Source organism: Athene noctua, chromosome 6, assembly GCF_965140245.1.
Source record: "Athene noctua chromosome 6, bAthNoc1.hap1.1, whole genome shotgun sequence".
NCBI classification, from domain to species: Eukaryota; Metazoa; Chordata; class Aves; order Strigiformes; family Strigidae; genus Athene; species Athene noctua.
Window position 1 is genome coordinate 20,345,614 of NC_134042.1, and position 24,283 is coordinate 20,369,896.

At 36.0% G+C, this 24,283-nt stretch overlaps 1 protein-coding gene across 2 annotated transcripts in view; it reads right to left on the bottom strand.

The window, feature by feature from the left end:
- Positions 1–24,283, bottom strand: part of STXBP6 (syntaxin binding protein 6) — a 124,185-nt gene that overhangs the window by 17,644 nt on the left and 82,258 nt on the right. For both annotated transcript variants that reach the window (XM_074909819.1, XM_074909818.1), the window contains exons 3-4: positions 14,816–14,946; positions 12,862–13,027 (exon numbers count right to left, since the gene is read on the bottom strand). In XM_074909819.1, the coding sequence (XP_074765920.1) occupies positions 12,862–13,027; positions 14,816–14,946 (297 nt within the window). The remainder of the gene's footprint in view (positions 1–12,861; positions 13,028–14,815; positions 14,947–24,283) is intronic.

Consider the following 24,283-nt stretch of genomic DNA (forward strand, 5'->3'; position numbering starts at 1 on the left):
TGTGTTTGTCAACAGATTCACACTTCTAAATCAGGTAGGTGTCTGAGAATTCTGTTTGCTACAAATTCAATCTGCGTATTTACACAAAGACTATTTAAGTAGCATATTCAAAATCACCAACTTCTGTTACCACGTAGGCTGACATAAAGTTGTAGCTCATGATTAAGAATGAAGAAGACTGAAGTGAGAACTTGTCAAGGTCAGGATGGAGTCGGTTAAGAGCAATGGTTTGAACATGTCAAATGAAACGCAGTGTCTGGCCTGAGACTGACAGGCTGTACAAGAGTAGCTGTCCTCAGGAAAAACGTGGTCTGGTAACCTAGAAGCAATACATTTAAGGGCAATCTTTCAGCAGCATCATAGTCACCCAGGACTGGTACAACTATGTTTATGTCTGAATGTCTTCTCCACTAATTGTGTGCATTTCTCCCATCTGTTTCGATCAGCTACTGTCAATAATAAAACCCTGCTTGAACATCACTTGTATCTGATGAGTCACTCTTACTTAGCAAACACTTTGCAAAAGCCACCTCCTCCTCCACCCTCCAAACCATACTTAACCACTGAAAACAACACTTCAGAAAGAATAAAGCAAACACAGGAAGCTCAAATTCTTTACCTGGCATGTGTTCAGATGGGAATTCAACTTCCTAGAAAACAGAAGTTACAAGTTTCTCTAGTCCGAAAGTTTCCCCTAGGGTGTCAAGGTGGTGACCCCCACATATTGTTTTGACTGCTTAACCTAGCTAAAAAGGTTTGTTAGAAGAAAGAATTTTACCATTAAAAAAATATTTAATAGCTGTTCATTACTGCAACACAGCACTGAAGACAAGAAGGGAAAGTCTCTTCCTCCACTAAAAATGTCCACAAGGAACACTTGTGTCTGGAATGACTCACCAGAAACACAATAGTAATAAAGGACTAAGTGAACTCTATTTAGGCTTCTAACTTGGGAAGCTTAGGTATTTCAAATTAAAAATATTTAAACTGATCAGTTCTGACCGATGGTGCCACTTCACACTTCCATAAACTGCCTCTCCTTACTGAGCATATTTGCTTTCTTAAAATTGTAATTACCAGAGAGTTCCTAGACTACCATGAGCCCAAGGCTTTCCATCAGTACTGTAACATTAACAGCTGATCCCAAAGGTCAACAGGACAAACATGTTCTTCCCCTCCTTTTTCATGCCCTCACCTCCCTGCCAAGTGACTGTTACACATCCTTTCAGGTGTATTGGTGCTGTGCTAACAGCCTTGTTTAGGAGCTCTTTTGCATAAAAGAGGAAACTGCTGCTAAAAAGAACTAAACAGATAAGAGGTTTCTGACCTCTCAGAGAGCCATTCAAAATCCTTATTAAGCAACTCGTGTTATCCTATAAGATAATTCCCTCTTACAACTTAATGAATTCCTGTATCACACGACTGGAAAGTTGCCCAGTTAATTTCTATATTTAAATTATCAGCCAGAAAGGATGATTAAGTGATCTGAAAGACAGAACATTCATAGAAAGTAGTGTATTTAATTGATTTATTAATTTAATTATAACTTTGAAATACTTGAACCTGAATTTAAATCTGAACATAAACCTCTCAAATTATCTTTCAAGGATAATGTACTTCCAAACTTAAGTGTAAGCTATAAAATCTAGAAGTCTCCTAGCTCAGCTTGGACAGGAGGATTTCCACAGACTTCCACCTCCTCTGAAAGCAAACAAAACAGTTCTGTAGGTCTTTGCACCTCAATCTGGAAAGTTTATGACCATCAAAAGAATAGTTAGTTACTAAAGTGTGGTAACTATTGTGATGTACGTAGTATGTATTCTGCACTTAATATAGCTTTTACTAATCACACAACATTGAGTCACTGTACTCTCAAGTCACAGATCAATGGTCCACCTTTATAAAAAATGTGATTCTGCTCAGGAAAATAACACAGGTTTCAGAGTAGAGAAATTATCTCAAATTAAGACTGATTACACTAGTTTCCCCTGTTTTGATGTGGCATAGGCTATTTCTTCTGACACAAACCTTTTAATACCCATTAATGCCAACAGTGGCCAAGAACAGCTGTGAATAGAAAAATGCAAGAAAACTGCATATTATTTTGAAGCAGAGACTTTTAGATTAAGAAAGCCATCTGATCTGATATTTTTTCCAAAGCACATAAGACAAACAGAAAAAAGAAAACAAACAGTGGATTATAAGCACTCTTTAAACCTCTATAAACCTCTTAAAATACGACCCAATATTTTTCAGTCTTCCTGACTGCAACATCTGAAATGAAGCCTGTAACATTAATTCTAGTAATTTAGAATATTTCATACTATAACAACATATTCTAACATAACCCTACTTTGTCACTTTATTGCTTCTGAATACGTTATTTACATCTGCATACAATTTCATTTTATATATCTGTAATCTTGTACTTTTAAGGCCAAAAAACCCCCAAGTTTAACATCTCAGTTTTCACATGAGGAAACAGCATTATTTTATTCCTACTAGTTTAAGTAATATCTATACCCTGGGAGTTAAACAGATGCTTCCAAATTATTTCTAACAATAACAAAATACCTTTAGATCATAACATTATACTTTTAGAAAAGTCCTAATGATTATAAAGGTAGGAGGCAAAATGATAATCCTAACTCTTCAGCTGCAAAACCTTCATGAGCAATCAATAAGATAACCTTTATTGACAGCTGAGATCAGTTTCTTCCTCTGCTCTCATTAGCCATGTCAGCTCTTCAGATTCGCTAGGTACATTTTAAGTGCCACAGGAAAAAAAAAACCAAAAAAAAAACAAGCCACCAAACAAAAAAAAAAAAAACAACACACAACCAACAAAACCCACCACAACTAAAAAAATCAGTCTAGTGGGTAACATCCCACTTTTTGTTTTAGCCCTGGCTTTAACCTATTTACTGAAAAGAAAGCTAAAAAAGAAAGCTATGTATTCTTTCTGGGTCGACTGACTGAACGAAGACTGTGTCTGTATTCCGCATTCCTGCAACGAGTGCAGCCTACACAGCCATTCCAGATGTGGACTGCTAACTACTCAGGGTCTTGCAAGTAATATCATCACAGCTGCACTAATCTTAGAAGAGGCTGCAAGGTCCACCTATTGACCCCAATAAATGTTCTGATTTCAAGACTGCTATAACTAGGCTAATAGTATTCTGCTTAGTAGAGTTATGCTCAACTCATCTGCATGATTTTTTTTATCATACATTTGTGGAAATGTTCTAAATGAGACACGGATGGAATAAAGTTTCTTCACTTTTGTACCACTATCAAGCATGAACCATGTAGAACAATCACAGTATCCTGGCGCTCAACAGCTTAATAACTTAAGAGCTGAAATTCACAATGAATGAAGAGGAATCTGCTGTGCTTCCTGACAGGGGATAAGGGAAGTCTGAAAGACACTACTCACCTTAAATTCAGCAGGAGTGGAAAGACATGCTACTAAAAACCTGTCCAGGTTAGAATAGCAATGGCTTTGCTAACTGTAAGCTTAAGTCGACACTTGAAAGAACTTTACTTTTTGTACTTTCCTGTTGAAATCTATAACTAGCTTTAAAGCATCATTTCAGCACTAGCCCTTCAGAGGGGGGGAGGAGGGGAGAAGGAAAGAGAAGAAAGAATATTGTTTATGTAGGTGTGCAAACTGAGGGTACATACTGAGAAGAAGAAAAAGCAACCAGCCAAGGTACTCTCTTTACATTTTTATCAAATGTAAATATAAAAGCAAAGAGGGAAAGATATAATTTGATGTTATACCTTGTTAGTTGTCTGGCACTGGAGAGAGAGTAGACAATATTACACAGCTTCACCAACTATGTATTATTTTAATGAAGAAAAATTCCTGACAGAATGAAGAGATGAGACAAATGTCATTACAAAATCTGTTTGTAACCTGACAGCAGTAAAGGGTCTTTCATGACTAGCCAGTATAACTAGTCTTTCAGTAGCTTGGATCAGCTTCTAACCTTCAGTAATAGGAAAATTAAGTGATTTTAGGGATTGCCACTTCAGATTTGATTCTACCCCTGGAAATCAAAACAGTGGCATCCATACCAAGCCTCTTCTCCTCTCAAGATGTTCTACATCTGCACAGATGTAATGCAATGCACTAAAGTCTACTAAAGTTTTGCATTTTCTGAGTTTAAATACTGTGAAGAGAAAGAAAGACAGAAAAATCAATAAATTCTATACTTAGAAAATTACTATGATGCCACAGCAGGCATTCTGAAACAATCCTTTTGTAAGTAATTCTGAACAGCAAAAATCCAATACTTTGGTCTAAGACATCATCAAGACTACATACAGTGTTCCATTTCTTAATATTTTATATTAAAAAATGCTAATCTATGAAAAGGAATCATAAAAATATTGAGTCATTGCAACTAAAATTTATGGGTTAATTTTCAAGTGGCTTGAGTAGCCTGGAAGACACTTTCCTGTTTATCTGCTACCTAGACTGATGATCTACAACTCTGTATTTTAGATTAACCTCTTCCAGGTTCGAAATCTAAACAGTTTAGAAAGCTTGGTTAGGAGGAAGTTTTACATATCTATGTTTATTTAGAGACCAGATGAAAGACATTAGACACCCAGAAACTAGCTTTTTCTTCTAAGCCAAAGAACAGGGACTGACATTCTATTCAAATGTGGAGACTGGAGATATATAATTAAGCTAGCATGGAATGGCTGTTAAAATCAGGGGGTGGAAAACAGAACTAGACAATTAGAATGGGCAATTTTATCCGACAGCACTGCCAGCAGACTTTTTTTATTTTTTGAGCAGTTATGTACACAGAATTGAAAAAGAAGAGAGAGATGAAAACATGAAAGGAACATTGTTCAGCAATAAATTGCTTAATAATATTTCTTTGTTGTAGATTTAGTTTTGCTGGACACAAAATTAACTATGTATTAACACATAAAGAAGCAATTTTAGTTGTTCTAGTCTTTTGTTCCTCTAAACAGACTCCTGATTCTGAAAGTTTTAATCCTGGAAAGGATTATGGTTTTATTACCATGTGGAACAAAGGGATCATCTCCCAACATCCCAGCTGCTGAATAACTTTATCTTCCTTCCCGTCAATTCCCAGAAAGTCTGGAGATGGAGAATGTAGTTTAACTGGTATCATTTGCCTCATCTTCACATAGATTTAGCACAGACTTTTCCAACATTTAAATACTATCTTCCAATTCATTTTTTGGAAGCCCTGAACCTGGGAAGGTCAGCCATATTAAAATAATATAGTTTGAACTGCAAGAACTTAGAGGGAAAAAAACCCTGATTTTCTTCCACTGTAGTGGCCTATCCTGAGTTCTGTGTTTTCAAATACTAGGGTTTATAAGAAGGAAAACAAATAAATAAAAACCACAAAAGACCCCCACAAAACACAAATAAATGAAAACCAACAAAAAACACACAGCCCATGTACTATAGATATTATGAATTAAAATGCAGCTATCAAATTAACATTGCATCTGAACGATCAGAAAGGAAAATAAAGTATTAGTAAATAAGACCATCCAAGCAAGGTCTTCTACACATTCTTACGTCAATATGGGAACTGCAAAAGATGAAGGAGAAGATAAAATCCTTCAGAAGAGAAATGACCTATGCTATCAAAGAGAGCCATTGCTGTGAAACCACACGGTGGGGATATATATATACACTGAACTGTTCCTATCTGTGTCAACACAAGTACAGAAAACTGAAAATGTCAACACCAGTGAATTCCTGCTACTTATGAAGGACTACATGGTACTAAATTTAGAATGAATTTTGGAATGGATAACAAATACAAGATAATTTACACTTTATTTACTTCATACAGATGTATAGTAATGTCATTGCCTTATGACCTTGAAAGGGACCATTTATGAAAAATATGGCATACAGGATTTTTACCCAGAAGATCAAGTGATTATTGAGACAGCTTGAGTCCTATACTTTCTGACTGAAAGTGGAATCAAAATTCAAAAATATAACAAAAAGATACACTAAAAAAAAAAATCAATTCATTAAGCGCCACATGGTTCCAAGTAACATTTCAAATGGAGTAGTGGCTGTGCGGTTTACAAACAAGATGAGGTCAAATGGTTGAGAACACTGTCATTTTAAGAAAAACTGTTATTTAATGCTTCATTTGAGTTTTCTTGTCTCAAGCAATCTAAGAATTTATGCAAAAAAAAAAAATCTCAAGGACTTAAGCAGCTCACGAACATTAAGGAATGGGTTTGGATTGACACAAAAGTGAGTCCCATAGCAGTATTTTCAGTAGTTCATTTTCAGTTATTACTATCGAAGCACCACATGCATTCATTTTCTAGACTAGGAAAAATGGCTGCATTGAATGAAGTAACTGTAACCTAAAGAAGAAAAGAAATACCAGGTCTCAGGCACAGAAAAGAGGGATTTTAGTTTTTGAAACAGCTGGGCATTCAGGTGGTACAGTTTTTCCCTTTTAAAATATTTCATTTGGACATCATCCAAGGCTGCTTTTTTCCTTTTTTGTAAGAAGCAATTCTGTTTTCCATTTCTAACAGTTCTGAAGTCATTATGAACATGGACAATCACCTTTCCATATCAGAGTACACCTAGATCAAAAAGTTTCATTAAGGATGAAGAAGCTGGCTGGTCTCACATGGTTACACACAAAGGTGACCAGAAGACGGCTTTCACCAACCAATTAATGCACAGCAGCACCAAAACAGAACTAGCATCCAGCTTATTTTAAGCATGTACTGATGAATTCCAATACTATAAAATACATATACAAAAAACAAGCTTATGTTTCATCTGTACATGAATATATCTATATACCTATACTCAGTATGTGTAAATCAGACTTGTACCTTCAAAACCTATTAAAAACACTAAACTAAGGAAGCTATGCAAGGTGAAACAGTAAAAGATATCTCAGTAAAACAAATCAGGGTCAAACCGACAGTGAACAGCTTTGCCATTATTATCATAAATTACATTCAAGATAAATTCCACCTCTGGGGTAAGAAACATATCAGGCAGTCCTTCAGGTGGGCTTACAGAACTGAAAGTGAGTATGTAATAACTCAGGTGTGCTAAGACCAATCAACCAGTAAAGAAGAAAAACATTAACTTTTCTTCAGCTTACTAATCAGCAATTTTGTTTAGTGAACCACAGCAAATACCAGCTACCTGCAGAGAGCATTTCAAAGATGTCAGCATTAATTTATAAGTCCAGACAGTTGCATTTCATCTGAAATACAGTAACGTTTTTATGTCTGGAGGATGTGATCTCTAGTGTTCACTGCAATGCAAAATAGGACCTACACAAACTTTTTCTTGTCGTATGTAGCACCGTGACACTGTGCTTTCTCCTGGAATCAGATTCATGGCATGACCAACGTGCAGAAACGGACTTCTCTATTAAGTTTATTTTTACATTCTATTCACTTTCTTTCACAAAAGCACCTTTTCAAGCAGAACTATAATGCACCAGAACTGATAGTGCAGTAACTTACAAGCCACAATAAACAATACATTGTTTAAATGCAATTTCCTAGGAAAATACTTACCAAGGCACACACAGTGAAACAAAATATACACAAGTGTATGACTCAAAGGTCTTGGAATGCACTACAGATAGGACAGCAGTTCAGTAGAACTGCATTATAAACCAATTGTATTTTATTTATAGAGAAGTAAATAGAACTGCCACAGTGGATCAGATCCATGGTCTGGCTGTATGCATTGCCACCTTCTCAAAGGCATGGGACAGGCACACGAGTAACTATACAACTAAGTCATCCCCTAAGCCTCATTAACTACTAGTTTGCTTGATGATCAGAAGAACAAGTAAATATCTAACAGATTACATCCAGTCTTTACTTATTAAAAAAATTATTACTATATTCATATTTTTAGATAGCTAATCTTTTAAATGTTTTTTCACAGGCAGCACATTAAAGCAAGGATTTTCATAAGCTAAGTGTTTATTTTCCTTCTACCTTTGACCTTTTTGTCTTGACTTGGTTTTAGTGCTAAAAAATATTCCATAAATAAAAGGATAAGATATTATCTATAATTTTTCAAGCCAATAACATCCACACATTTCAGTTTGTTCTAGGGTTCAACATCACCACATAGTTTTGATGCCCCTGCCTTCCTGCCTCCAAAATACAGTACTGAAGTTTAAAGTGTAGTCAAAATTACAGAAATTAGAAACTATTAATTAAAGTCTGGAGAATATATAGCACAAAGATTAAGATAAACCAAATTGACAGGTCACAAATGAATCTAAAAAAACCTTGTCTTCTCCCTTTCAAATGTACTTCTCCTGTGAATGTCTTTATATACTGGCATTGGTGCCAGGACAGACATTATTGTATATTATGGATTAGAATTTCATACTAGCACAACCTTTACCCTCTTCTAAACTGAGAAATTTGTTTAGACTTGAAAACTTTAAACTCTCAATTAATACATTTATAAAAATCAATACTAACTGAAGTTAGTAATATTTTCAGTACTAACTAATATTTATACTTAATGAAATTCTAACCAACCAGGAATTTTCAGAATCACTAATTACTACAAAACCACAGAACTCCATTCTGGCTCTGTAAGCACCAAAATCTGCTAATTTTCTATGACAAACAGTAATATTCTGGATCTTGAAGATAACACCTCACTCAGACTTTAATTCTTCAGAAAAGACAAGAAAATATCTCACTTAATGCTTTCTGTATTATCTCGTCTCAGAGTTACACAGACCAAAAGGGAACCAACCTTTATAATGATAAATGTCCCTTCACATTTTATGTAACCCTACAGATTTTACAAGAACATAATGTACTTTTTTCCCCAAGATTCCCATTTTAGAAAGTTAATTTAGAGCTCTGATTATATGCAGTATTTCTACAGAACAAGCACTCAAATATTCTTATCCATTCTGATCTCAACACATGGCTTTTATGCTTAAGATAACTAAAACCCATCCAGTTAAATAAAAAAAAATGTAAAGCAGAATTAATCTTGACATGAATATGCAAAGCATAAAAGCAAGCACCTGCAACGGTCTTTGGCAGCAGAAAATGTATTTCTAATATTTCAGTCTCCAGACTGACAGTGGCCTTTATTTCTCTAAAGCAAACAACTGAGTATTTAGTATATATTGGTGAGAATTATCTTAATCAAACACAAAATAAGTTGTTCTTTCTGTATGGAAACATTGCTAAAATTTATCTGATTTGTAATTTCAAAATAGTAAAACACCACAAAAATAATATAGTAGCTACTTTGGGGTGGGTTTTTTTTGTCAAATAATTAATTTGCATCACAATTAACTTACAAGGGAAAATCTGTAAGAATACTACATCTAATTACACAGTTTTTTCCAATGGCTATCAGTTAAGAATTAAAACTAACAACTACCAGGTATTTGACAGGAGGGAGGGGAGCAATTGTCTGTCTTCCAGTCCTAATTTCTAATGGCAAATTTTTGTTTATCTCCTTTAGTCAGTCATTAATCTTGCACAGGATGGTAAATACCACTATATGCTTACCAGGTCTCAAATGTGGTAAGCTAATGCGAGTCAGTAGTGTATGACAAAAGAAGTACTCATTACCATTCTCACACTGGCAATATATTCTTGGAGGAGAAAAAGAATAATCCATTAATAACGCCTGCCAGCTGTCCTAGAGAAAAGGTTACAGAGGCAAAGAAGTCATTACTTTGGGCTTCTAAGAGTATTTTAATTAATTCAGCAGAATGACTGTTAAAACCAAAGCATAAAACAAAAAACCCCAAAATCTCAGGATCACAATCTTCCTTCAACCTGAGGTCTTGCTCCTTTCCAAGGATTATGCATTTCTAATAGGTAACTACAGGTGGCAGCAACTGTTTATTCTTACATGTCCAGAGTTAATCTTTGAAGAGCTTCAAATGCTGTATCACAAGGTTCTATCCAGAAATAGAGTCAAATTCATCTTCAGTGTCAGGCTAATGCTATGTCAAGAATTAAGTTGTTCTAATGAACACAACTTGTAGATGACAAAATTTCTGCACACCACTCATCTCCAGCTTTGTTTTTTACTTTACTGATGTAAAAGCAATACAACCTCATTAACTTGGCCACTGAATGACAATTAACATAACAGAGAGATACTACAAATTAAACATATTCCAGTATCAGAACCTGTATGTTAGAAAGATACAAAAGTGGAAAATATTTCCTACCTCAGTTAAAAACCCCTTTACTCCCAAATGCTTGCCCTTCCTTCCCTCTCCAAGGTAGCACCAGAATGCACATAAGCTATGGAGAGGGCTCTTCTAAATTCTAAATAAAAGAAACTCGAAATATTTAGCACAAGATACTAGTGGGAGGAATCTTGTTACGGTCTTCCTAAATTTGAATTTGTTCTTTCTTCTCAGAATTAGCACCCACACCTTTAATCAGTTCTCATTATTGCTCTAATTACTGATGTAATTAATTAAGTTACAGAAAACGGTCTAGTCTATTTAACTCTACAGACTACATCCTTAAGTGATACTCAAATGAAAATAAAGCAAAAAATTATTCTGAAGGAAAAGAATCAGGGACAGGGCTCCAGCCCTTAGTGTGTGTGTGTTTGGGAAAAGGTAAAAGAAGAAAGGCAACAAAGAGGGTCTACAGTTCCACAGGGACACTCATATTTACTTACAGCTAAGCTCCTAAGCACTTCCTGCAGAAACAGGAGCAGCATGAATTTTACTTTCTTCACTCCTATCCTTTAGGAAGTAATAAGGCTCAATAAGATAAGTAAGCTTGTAAACAAACCCTTTAAGTTCTTTCATCTTCAATTCCACATGGGAGGAAGTGTTCTTTGGTGGTTTGTTTTTTTTTTTTTTTTTTTTTTTTTAAATATGCATTAGCTACAACATACACATTACATATATGATGAGTATATCTATATATAATTACATATACAAGCATGTGGGTATAAGGATATATATATTCTCATAATGTATTTAAAAAAATATGTGTAGCATATTAGAAGTTAAACTGACTAACCTTCCAAAAAAATTTTTCACATCCTCCAGAAAGTTCAGAAGAATATCACTTAAAACATAAATGCTACCTTGGTAGAGAAGATGAAGTGACAGGTTTCATCTGAAATTTGACCGCACTAAGGTTTAAGAATGATTTTAATATACTGCCTTGGCTAATTAGCAAAATAACCCAACAAATTCTGAACTGAACTTAATTAATTTCAAGCTATATCCTCAGGTATATGTTCTTTGGTTTGCTTGGATACAGTTGGACCTGACTTTTTCCAGTCAGGATGAATTTGAGATCAACAACACATTTCACTATTTTCTACAAAAAAATACTGAAGGTTTCAGACTAAATGGGTTTTGATACACAGCAGGCCCATCCCTTGGCTTCAAACAAGGACTAGCAGAACTGCAAGTATCTTACCCCAGTGTCTGACCCTCCCAGCTACCAACTTGCAGAACAATTTCTGAAGTCACTGAATAGTGCTGCTTCTGGTCACTTAATTAGGCCCTTTGCCTCAAAGTAACAGACCAACTAACATAACCCAGTGACTGAATTAACTTCACAGTATTACACATTACCAAGGACACCTGACTTTAACTGCGAGATATTTCAAAGCTGTTATGACAATTATTTATGCAAAAGTTCTTGATGATGATGGAAAGATTAACAAAGTATATTCCCATGTATACTAGAACATTAGGAAAAATGCTAACTAGAGCAGAAAATACTTTCTACAGGTCAAAAAAATTTAGTTAAAAAAATTAATTTAAAAATACCAGCATGAGTGCTATAACAATACTTTTGGAACTGAATAAGAATATGTACACACTAATAAAACTTGTAATTATAGTATAGATACAGTATTTCTTTAGAAAACTTGGTATTGCATTAAAAATACCAATCTGAATAATGAAAGGAATAGCAGATTAAACAGACTTCCCCGGGGGGGGCGGGGGGCGGGGGAGAGAAACAAAAACTAAACAGAACCCCAAGGAAGCTTGCACTTTTCTACAGTTTGGAGACTCATTAAGAGAAAAAACATTTTTCATTCCAGACGGGAAAACATGGGAGGTGTAAGAGTTTTTAAAAGTGTTCTGGTTTGGAGCAGACAAAAAGATGACGACTGTTTTCAGAAATTTCATTCTATGGGAACAACTAAACCATTTTCTTTTCACAAAGAATACTTAGTGAAACATGTGAAAATCCTCCCCAAAGAATAGTTTTTGTTGCTCAGGAAGTGAATGGTAAATACCAATTTCACATATGAACCAGATGTTTTTTATCTAACCAGAAATTTTTTAGTCTAATCCTGGAAGTCCACCTTAAGATATGAGACTTACAAACAGTAACAAAACTTTAAACTAACTGATTCCTGTCAAGACCTAAGAAAATTCCAAAAAACCCATGGGAATTTTAGTAACAACCACTTCTTCACAGAAGTGTAAGGAAATGGCAAAAAACAGGCTTTTAGTAGGAAATATTTCAGGGCACCCAGAAATGCTTCTGGATAAACCAAAGTAGAGACACAAATTAAAACCAGGGTTGCTAAACAGGGAGGAGAGCATGACTTCTGACAAGGCGCATAGGGGATGTTGCCTCTAGAACTGAAGACTAAGAGAGCAAAGATAGCAGAAGAGTGTGAAGTGGTGCTTGATGAAGAAATGCTGAAGCCTAGAAGTTTACTACTGTGAAGTTAGCATATTCAGACCCATGACTTCAAGATGTAATTGGGCTGCGAGCTCATCTGAACAGAGTAACTCACGTGCAAAATCATTTCATGTCCAACTGCACAAAGCACTCCAGCTTCAATTGACTTACCTCCCATAATTTTAGACTGGCAGTTGATAAATTCTGGCTTCTTGTCTGTAAGGTAACGCTGACAAGTGTGATGTAGAACCTGAAAGAATGTGCATTTTTCCGAAGCTGTGCTTGCTACCCATTGGTCAAAAGCATTTTCAAATAGTAAATCAAATTCTGGGGAATCCTAGAAGAAAAAAGAAAACCAACACATCACTATTATTCCAGATTTATAATGATTTGGAGAGTAATATAGAGCTATTATTTTTTAGAAGTTATTATGTTGGAAGGTCACACAACTCAAGACCATTCTGGGATTATTTTTCCTTTGCATGTTTCTGGATGCAAAAGAAGTACGGCAGGAAGTTTTTTTCTTGCAGATATTCTGAATGAGGACTATTCAGCTATGACAAAAATACCTGAAAACAAAAATACTTTAGACCAAAAAATTATAAACTGGAGTCTCATAAGAAATCCTTGGTATCTACAATTATACAGTTACTTGTGTATTCTTCATTACAGAAGGATTTGTGACTTTCAGCGCAAAATCTACTTTCACACTATTATAGAGATGTGGCTCTGCTCTCGATGTCCAGCCAAAAAGGGAAAACAAATAACAAGTCCTATCTACTATATTTACTGTATTATCATAAAGTCTTGTATAGGTCTCAGGATCACATAAAGAAAAGAGCACTCCCAGAACAAATCAAAGTCCAACTCTATACCATGCATCAACTTCCAAAATAAGTGGATTTTATGCAAGAAATATTGCTATATATTTAGCAATATTTGCTAAATATAATTTTGCAATCTAATCTAGTAAATGCTGCCTTTTTTTTTAAAAAAAAAAATAAAAATAAAAATCGATGACACTAGGAATTCACAGGAAGACAAGTCTGAAAGGAACATGTCTAAGTTTAAGAACTTGACAAGACTTTCAATCTGAGATTATCCCAGGTATCTGTTATTTACGTAGCTGCGCAGCACAAGCTGGGAAAGGGCCTAAAACTCACATCCCTTATCTATTGTCACTGCTCTCATTTTCACTGTCCCTTTCCCCAAGGAATACAAATTCCACTCCCTGCATTTCGTAGGACAGTGGCCAAAGGTAATCTTTTTTGTAGAAAAAGGACTGTACTGGGTAGTAACAGAATTTGGTACACCACTGTTAAGATGCTTAAGTGGCTGATCAAAGCACCGCTTTGAACAAACCAAGTGGGCTAGTCACAAACATTTTTCTGTACAGTGAACACAGTAAGTCACTTTGTGATCACACAGTATAAGCCACATTTCTAACTTCTAATTCTGATGGTTTACTACTATAGATATGTATTCATAAGCTTATTGCATATTAGTATGACTGTCTCAAGACAGTTCAAGGCAGGCTGTATATACCACATTAAAGGAGTAATTCTGGAACTATTTAGTGGGGGTTGGTTTGTTTCTTTTATTTTTGGTTTAAATCAGTGTTCACGTGCCATTGGCAACTAAACCACACCATCACCCTTTGTAGAAAAACATAAGCAATGCAGAAGGATGAGAGTAGAAGAATGTCCTAGAAAAAACTCAAGGTTCACAATATTTCACAAACTTGAACCTCAGTAACCTCTCCTATCCTTACTTCTACTTAGTGCTCTATCTTACAACATAGCTACATGCCAAAATGGACCCAAGAGGCTTATAGCTGACGACAAGCAAACAAAGCTCCTGTTTTTCTCTTTACAAAGAGAGAGAGTAGGAAGAAAAGTAGGGAAAGACAGGAAGAAAAAAATCCTATATGACTGTGAGCTTTGGCCTCTTCCCAACTTTCTCATTAAAATCTATTTCATATATTCCATTAATTACTTTTTGAGAATTTACACTTAAACCTGCATCTTATCTTTCCAGATACCTTTCAAATGGTGAAAGAATGCCTGACTCACAAATCAGTAGTAAAAGAGCTCAATTCCTGTTTTCCAGAATTGTTCAAACTCACCCGATTAGGGTCTATACCATTGACCTGGCGAAGCTGCTCGAGCATCCACTGCGTTCTCCTGACAAAAGACGTAGAGCCTTCAAATTGCTTCACCTTCGTAATAGATGCTTGAGCTGGTTTCTTGTTTGTCACTGAACATGGAACAGAAAAAAACATATAACTGAAATGGGTTTAATGTTTCAGAAACATGCCATTTAGTTCACTGTATCAGTAGTTGGTTTGCTGGTGTATTTTCTATAATGTCCCACAAAGTAAATACATGTCACCGATTCTGACAGTAGAACACATTCCCCTTCCTGGATAACATACTAAAAAGCACATTCCTCATTGCCAGAATGGTGGTACAATGCCAGACAAACATTATACTACCTGAAATTGGAAACAGTCTAGCCATTATCAGCTTAAGTTGCCAACACTCTGTAAAAAACAGAACTACACCGAAGGTCTTTCCATCTGCATTCCACATTCAATAAAAATAGTACAGAAAAAAAATCAATGTAGTACCAGAAGGTAGCAGCAAAACTAGATCAGAACAATTAGTGAAATGCAAAGACTAGATATTAGTAAGAAGTGAGATTAAAGATTTATTGATTGCTCAATGGCCTATACACCCAGGCCTAAATATCAATAAAACAGAAGTGACAGGCATCCCATCCAGTTACTTAGTGTATACAGGTTCTGTTTTTACTTCAAGTTTACACGCAACTGAGTGGGAAATGAATTCAAAAGTTACATGAGCAGACCACAAATTTATGTCCCTACCTTCCACAAATTCACCATTTCTAAAATTTACTCATGTCTTTTTTGTCAAGTGATCTGTAGCGTTCCACAAAGTTTCACATAATATTTTCTAGAAAGCAGTACTGATAGGCTATTTAACAGTAGCTCAAGTTTTGAGATCTGCAGATTATTCTCTTTCCATGCGAACCAGGCAATAATCTACTGCTGAATGAGCCATGTATTAAAAAGAAAAAATTATGCACACTATACAGAAACCACATATAGAATTAACCCTAGTAGCACTGCAAAACAAAGCATTCAAAACTAGAAACCATTAGACAACAATTATGTAACCAAATGCTATTTTTTCCTCTCAGTATCTCATGAATAATCAATTAAGAGATACATAGTCTTAAACTTTAATACAGCTAATTTCTCACTTCTCTGGAGGCTTCCACATGACATACATTCTAGTTCTCTTAAAAACAAGGCTCACCATTTCAAGGTGAAAAATATCAAAATCGACATATATAATAGTTGAACACTAAATGTCTGATCTCAGCATCTCCATAAATTGGATGATTTGACATATGCAAAATCTAATTCTCCAAACTTCTCAGTACAGCACTTTTAATAATCAATGAACAGCAGCTTTGTCTTCAGCTGGAGCTGTTAGTGCTCTGTACTTCAGCAAAAGAAGATCACATTAAGTGACTAAACTTTGGCAGCTCTTAAAAATGGCTATTGGTGATCAACTATAAAAACATCTTGATTAGATGACTGTTTCTATATCATCCACCACACAGTAACTCTGGGAGAGGTCAAGAGGGCTCATTTTCTACAGAAGAGCTTATAAGGGTCTTGGGTATCTCAGCTGTCTAAGGCAGAAATTCAGTCTCAAGGTAGCTGATGTGATCCACTTGGAAAAATGGCAGTTCCCCCTTTAGGTCTAACACTTGTAATTATTGTGCACAACCAAACAGATCTAGCTGCATTTCACCTTTCATGTCTTGTTATTTTAGGAAAAAGCTATCATTTCTAGAATACTCAAAACAACAGCTACCCACAAACCCAGCAAACGTGCTTTAAAACCTTCATTTAATCCATGACAGCTTGACAGTAGTATGGCGGTCATTACAGCTCTGTGAAACCCTTTGGCAGCTGAGAAAACCAAACTCACTAGCTGCTCATTATGTTGCTTTGCAAACTAGAGCACTTCCACATAAGCCACTGAGTGGGTGTTACCTTGCAAGCATGTAAAAAGTCTTCTTAAATGTGAAAAAAATTGGAAGCAGTTACATGTTCCTAGCCATATTCCCTCTCTGACAAATCTTTCAGATGTGTTCACTGAAGTCTTCCACAATCATTATCTACCTTAATAAAAGAAAATATTTAAGTTATGCTTCAATTTTAGGTGGTGTTTTTTGTTTGCTTTGGAGTTTTTTGTGTGGTGGTTTGGTTTTTGTGGGTTTTTTGGTTTTTTTTTTTTTTTTTTTTTTTTGTAACAGTACTTAACATTATGCTTCAAAATATGAAGCTGTAGTAGTGTGGAAAAACACATTTATTTGGAACCCATCAATATATGGTAGTTCCATATGGTATTTCTCTGTGTCAGATGCAAGTTAATAAGCTTTTTTTGCCTTTTTTTCTTTAAAGGAACATACAGTTATGGTAAAGTAAGAAAGAATGTGTGAGAAGTCAGCTACAGCAATTTATGATGGAAGACATCATGAGGTTTGGTTTTGGTGGGTTTTTTTACACACTGGATTAACATAAAACCAAAAGTTGCCGAGTCAGAAACAGTACCATTTATTCTGGGATTGAAGACATTAACCATTTTGCATTATAAATAAAAATAAGTTACAGCATTAAGTTTCAAAGAGGTTGTTAAAGCTTGAGAGGCACATATTTAAGTTAAATACTCTTTCAAAAGCAGATCAGAGAATATGAGGCAGAAACAGTCAGATCAGAATTAGCTTTAAAGAATGCTTATGACAGTTAGGAAAGTCACTGTTCTCATTTGGAACACAGAAACAAATGTATTTGAATTCCAGATCTTAGCTAGAATCAAGTATCACGTGCATGTCTCGCATCTTAAGCAGCAAATCTATACAGCTCATCACAGAATGCTACGGGAAACTGAAGTCATAGTCCAACTTCATCTCATCTGAAGTCCAGAATATATTTTCTTTATTTTTTCAGTCTTCTAAAGTACCCTTATTTGAATAGAAAAGATAAAATAATGAAAATAGTTAATTCCTTAAATATCAACCCAAGTCTTGAGAAGCAGTCTAAAAGCTCTAAACCACCACACTATGAACTTTTATTTATTTATTTATTCATTATCAGATTTGAAATGTATATTTAAAAAGCAGTGTCTGTCCTTCAAGTCTTGACTGTGGATATCTGTGTTCGTTCTGGATGTTCTTTAAATTTGGATCTGTGTATTTAATAACTTGAACTCTAGGTAATTAGGAATCTTATGACAAATGGCTTGATCGCCTCACAAAATTTCTAGTCACTTTGCAGTGTATGCCTACAGTAGTTAGTTCAGTGCTTAAGGGAGAAATTAAAAAAAAAAGTCTTGAAGTAGGCAGTGACTGCTGCAATTGTTTACATTCTAACAATATTTTTTTTTACCTGGGCACTACACAGATTAATCACTAAAGCAGCCTTAACTTTTATTGTCATTCTGTCACTAGCTCTTTAGGAAAAAAAATAAAATAGCATAAAAGTAGGAAGATCACTCAAAAATTTACTTTCATCTATGAAATTATTTGATTTGTGAAAATGACAGACTCACTCCTGAATGGCCTGAAGAAGTCTACTGAAGGGATTGGCTATCTGTAGTTCCATCCAAAACTATAATCAATGATGCAAAGTTCAAAGTGGCTGTTAATAATTAATGATGGAAACAAGCTTTAGAATAGACTCAGGACAGTCTAAAGCCTTTTAGAAAAATATCTCTGATGATGAAAAAGTTGAACTCAGTATCATCACTGTGTGATGTGATTTCATAGTCATTGTATCTAGAGCTTTAACACGCCTACCTTCTTCTAAAAACGTTCCCCTAAAGCAAAACTCTTTTCACAGTGAGAGTAAGTCTAAAACCAGCCAGGAGTTTCCCAAAGACCTTTAGATTCAGTCAGAATAAAGAAAGCAGATTTAAAAGCAGTGGCACAATCTAATTTAAAATATTATTTAATATCTGATACAGAATTTATTACAAAATAGATAAAATTATGTATTAGTATTTGTGGTAGAAACACATCTTTTTTTCAAGCCAGTTCTTAAGGAAAAAAGTTATTAATAGATTCTGAGATAATTACTTCTCTATACTTTCCAGTTTTCCAGAGTTACATATTGAAAAGCTGTCTTCTCCCTCCAGACTTCTGTTTGTGCAATTACATCTAATTCTCACTCTGCAAGTCCCTTCACTCCCATCCACCAAGAAAACAACTTGCAAAAAGCTGACTAAAATCCTGACAGTCACATACACATCCTAGTAAGCTATGGCTACCAGTTAGGCTGAGGATCTGCAGTTTCTGACCGTCGAAAAAACAGTGACTTTTTTGTTTCTTTGCCCAATTTCTACTCAATTCTGAAACATGTTTGAATTTGGTATTCAGAGGACATAGCACAAGTAATTTATGGAAATGCCTCCGAAATTTGCAGAAACCCAAGACAGATTTCTTTCTTGAAAATGTCATAAAGTACAAAGGCTGAAAGCAAAGACAGTATCAACAAGATATCCACAAGGACTGACCCTCATTTGATATTCCCACCTATACCATTTCAAAGCAAAAGTCAAGAAAACAAGACTTTGTTCCTCTACCATGAGTAGCTAGCTCTTTCTTGTGTTACAAGAACCACCTTACAATCGTTTTCCCCCACATTTCAAAATTTTACCCACCCTGTTTTATTACCAGTGCAGAAATGGGGACTAGGCAGGGGTAAGGACACTAAGTAACACACCCCTCATCCCTTATGATAGTAGAAGCCTGTATTATTGCTGTTGTGCAATGCTCCAAGTTAGTCTGAACTACTACTGTTCAGGCCACATAGTCCTATAAGCAAAGTATGGTCCTGGCAAGTAACTTTCAGAATTTCCTAAAGCAACTTTCCAATGGTCAGACAAATGAAGCTGAGGATTAAGTAAAATAGAGCAAATGAGTACATTCTGACTAACTTAGGTATTAAAGAAAAAGGACCAGATACATGAAACTGTCTTAGTATACGTGGATTTCCGGAAACTATTTCCACTGTTTCACATGATGGTTGTGAGCTTTGCTGTCTAGCAACACCAGCTTTGAGTTTGAACATCAAAACTTGTAGTATTTCATGCTTTTTCAGAGCAGTTTCAACTAAATGCTGATTTAGTGTGGAGTCTAGATTAATTCTAGAACTTGAAGCATTCCCACTGTGGCTATACAACTGCTACCTCCTGTAATCTTTGTTATCTGCCATGGTTCTTAGACCTCAGCTATCTGTAATACAAAGAGATGCTCTGAGAAGACAGTGCTAATAAGAACCAAGATTTACGTTGCCACCTCTAGGATTATTTTTAGGTACAGACAAAAAAGGGTATGTTTGCACTAGAAGACTGCTAGCCTCACTGAAAGAAAAACAGCTGAAACTGGGGCAGGTTTAAATCACCACTTGCTAGTCAAGGCATGCCAGGTGTCAAAATGTCTGATAAGTTAAGGCTTGACTTCTCAGAATTGCATTTCCTACTTTTGCCCATATTTCCTCTTTCCTTTGACAATGCTGCTTTCTCACCATCTGGGATCAAAGGAGCTGAAAGCAGGGAGAAGCTGCACAGCTCCCACCTTTTCCGCTTGCCAAATAGGACGAGGGGATGTCAGTGGCCCTAAATACACAGCAGTTTAACCAAAAATTAATTCCTTGTGTTTCTTTTGTCACAGCACAACGTTTTAACATCAAATTGGAAAACATGAAGAAAAGCTTTCAGATACAGATAGGCATGCTAGTCATAATCTAACACATGTTTTTTCCCAGAGCCCTTCTCAATAGTTCAAGTAACAAATTCTCTGCATCTTCTGCCTGCTTAAAACAGCATCTACTGCATTACTGTCTGTAACAAGTTGCCAGCCTCACTCTCATTGCTTTCCAGACAAAAGTGTAGGAAATAGATATTGCTTAATTAAGGTTTATTCATAGATTGTTCAAAATAGATTTAAGTAGTATTCTTTCTACATAAAGATAACTTGTATCTGCTGAATAGTAAACCAAAAATTAAGTACTACAAGAAATCAGTTCCCCTGAAAATTCATATTAAAGTATGTGATAACTTCCCAAGACAACAGACTAGACAAAACAGTTTTCTGGTGCCTTTAAATAATAATAATTAAAAAAAATATCGCTTTGGGTTGCAATGAAAAACTTCTTTTCATGTGTAAGTGCTATAAGCCTGAAGTGAGATTGTTTTCCAAATATACCACTGAGTCCAGTAATAACAAACTGCTGCTTATAGTCCCTTGCTTTTCAGTTTTGCACCTAGTTTTCCATTATATTTACTTTTCAGAATGCCATGTAAATACATGTCCTTAAAAATAGCTTTTATGCCTATTCAAAAACTTTAAGTCCCCATCATACCATGCACATTAGTCCCTACACTCACTTTTTATTTCTATAAAATTTTTAAAGCTAGAAGGATAGAAGTATTGCAGTTATAAATAGCTTGTTTAAATTATTCTTCATATACTGCAGCAATATAGTTCGAGGTATTGATACCAAAGCAACTGCTTTTCATATTGGCAAAGTTATAGAGACATATTGGCAGCTAACAGTGGAAAGAATGGCAGACTTCATTTTACAGCCCGAGAGAAAGCTTCTGCTTATCTGCAAATATTTGCAAAGGAATCTTATTAAACACACATTCGCTTCCAGAATGATGACTGAACTTCCAGGTTTTGTTGGAATTGCCTTTTACTATTCTATATTGCAAAGCAGCCAACTTTCAAACTTCTATCGCCTCCTTCTTCCTGCAAACAATCAGCTGCGTTTGAAGACTCAAGATATTTCTAGTCAAATATAGCAAATTTGAGTTGTGTATATGGTTTTAGTTAAAACCTATTTGAGAGAACAGGATGGTGCTCTGACAGATCTACCAAGGTACTGTTACTGCAGAGGAAGATAACCGGTATTCCAGCCAGGTCCCAGGGAAGAGGAGTGACTTCCTCACAACCCAGGAATGAAAGTCTTCACTGAAGACCTCTTAATCAGCACAGAGTTCCGGCTGATCCTGGCCTAGAGCATTTCACACTAGTAGTTCAACTTTTCCTGGGATGGTAGAGCCTCACCTCTTAACTAGAAGGTATTTGGTGACTGAGAATTTCAGCCCACCATAGCATGTGCCCTTCTGTATTATTCTGGATCATCTACAGCTTCAATCTTCTTTGCTCTGTTTTCCTTGCAAGGACAGCAGCATCCTACACAGACTTTGCTGAACAGGATACTTTAAACACTGTTGTAAGTATTTACACACACTTCAGAAAATCCCACTTCAATCTAGTTTCAAAATCAAGGCTCAAGATACAGACCACACGGAATATCTGTGTGGGTGGCTTGAGATACTCCTTTTATCACTTCTGGTCACTTCAGCACCTGCAACTATGGAGAACCAGTTAAAGTCAATACCATGAATGTATTTTTAAACTTACTAAGTGGAATTTGGCATTATTACCATACAAGTTAACAGATGTGCATCCGCATGCAGAGAGTACACTAGGAATTACCTCACCAGCATGAAAGCAATGTTTGAAATTCACAGCAAGTGTCCTGAAGGGGCAGGAAGAGGCTCTGGAAAATTAATGTTTGAATTTGTTACTCAGTAACTCATAAAAAGTGTGGTATTATGAAAGAGTTTCCCCTTTCTAAGTTTTCTTAGGTAACTTGACAGACTCCAGGTTCTGGATTTAATTGGCCAATGACTTTTAAGACCCTACAGTTTAAAATGACCCTGTTGTAACAGGATAGTATTTACTGGAGCTTTTAAACTGACTTATAAAACTGTGCTGTTTTCTTGATGTACTGAATCAATGACCTAAAATATAGCAGACGAGACTACTAGTAAAGAAAATACTTTGCATACAGCAGATGCAAGAAAGGACTATTACATCTGTTCAATACAAAATCCCTAGCTTTTACTATATAACAGCTTAAGTCAGAACAGCAGTGCACAAATTACTCCATATTCTTATGGCTCAAACCTTCAGATGGACAGAACTGTACAAAACCCTTCATGTTCACATGTGGCATGATAATATCCAGGTCTCAATATAAGCAACTAAAAAAGGCTGGTAGATTTTGACAACTTCGATCATGAAGAAATTAACACACACACACACACAAACCCCCCAACCAATAAAAACCCCAGAAACACATCTGTGGGGAAGTACTGGAGGTGATAAAAGGAGAGGCCAAGCAGGATGAAAGACAAGTGGGCTAACAGCTGCCATCCCAAGTTATCATACATTAACTAAGCCAGTTATTTAAAACCCATCCATTCAACAACAAAAGCCAGTATCTGAACCTATCACATACTGAATATCTGAATCAGTTACAAATATCTGAACCTATCAGATAAGCGAGGCCACATCTGGTTTTGGCCTCTCACTACAAAAGGACATTGAATGACTCGAGTGTGTCCAGAGAAGGGCAACAGAGCTGGTGCAGGGTCTGGAGAACAGGTCGTACGAGGAGCGGCTGAGGGAACTGGGGGTGTTTAGTCTGGAGAAGAGGAGGCTGAGGGGAGACCTCATCGCCCTCTACAGCTCCCTGAAAGGAGGTTGCAGAGAGCTGGGGATGAGTCTCTTGAACCAAGTAACAAGTGATAGGACAAGAGGGAATGGCCTCAAGTTGCGCCAGGAAAGGTTTAGACTGGATATTAGGAAGCATTTCTTTACAGAACGGGTTGTTGGGCGTTGGAATGGGCTGCTCAGGGCAGTGGTGGAGTGGAGTCCCCATCCCTGGAGGTGTTCAAGAGTCGGGTTGACATAGCACTGAGGGATATGGTGTAGTTGGGAACTGTCAGTGTTAGGTTAATGGTTGGACTGGATGATCTTCAAGGTCTTCTTCAACCTAGATGATTCTGTGATTCTATGAAGTACTCTACCCCCAGTATATCACACACAACACATTTATTCAGCAGAAGTCATATCCAGCCTTTCTTGTAGCTTATCACTAGAAGTGCAATAATTACTACAAAGGGACATTTTTACATGCTGATTTTTTTTTTTTACTGTCTGAAATATTTTCTGCAGACAACTAAAATGAAATACAGCAACACATACATTTCAGGTAGTTTTGAGCTTGAGATGTAAAAGTAGGATAAGAGTCTCTAAAGTATGTCTATTCTGACTATTTTGAACTTGATTTAAGTTCATAAAAATAAGACTACGAGTACTACTATTATTAGATCTGGGAGAATGCTCAAGCAATGGCTCTTACTACAAATACGCAGAATATCTTACATATCAGCAGGTCCCATCTCTATCCTACATATCCAATAGTCAAAAGTGTGAATGCAACAAATTAACTTTAAAGCCCAATTTTCACAAATTTACATATTAAACACTATCAAAGCAGTTTAGAGGTAAGACCAAAAACTTCCATGAGACAATCCTGTGCAGTGTTTTATGGATAGTTCATCAGACTGCACCCTTGTCACACTTTCAATGCCCATCATACTTCTGGTAATCTGTTCTATGCCCATCTGCAACCAAG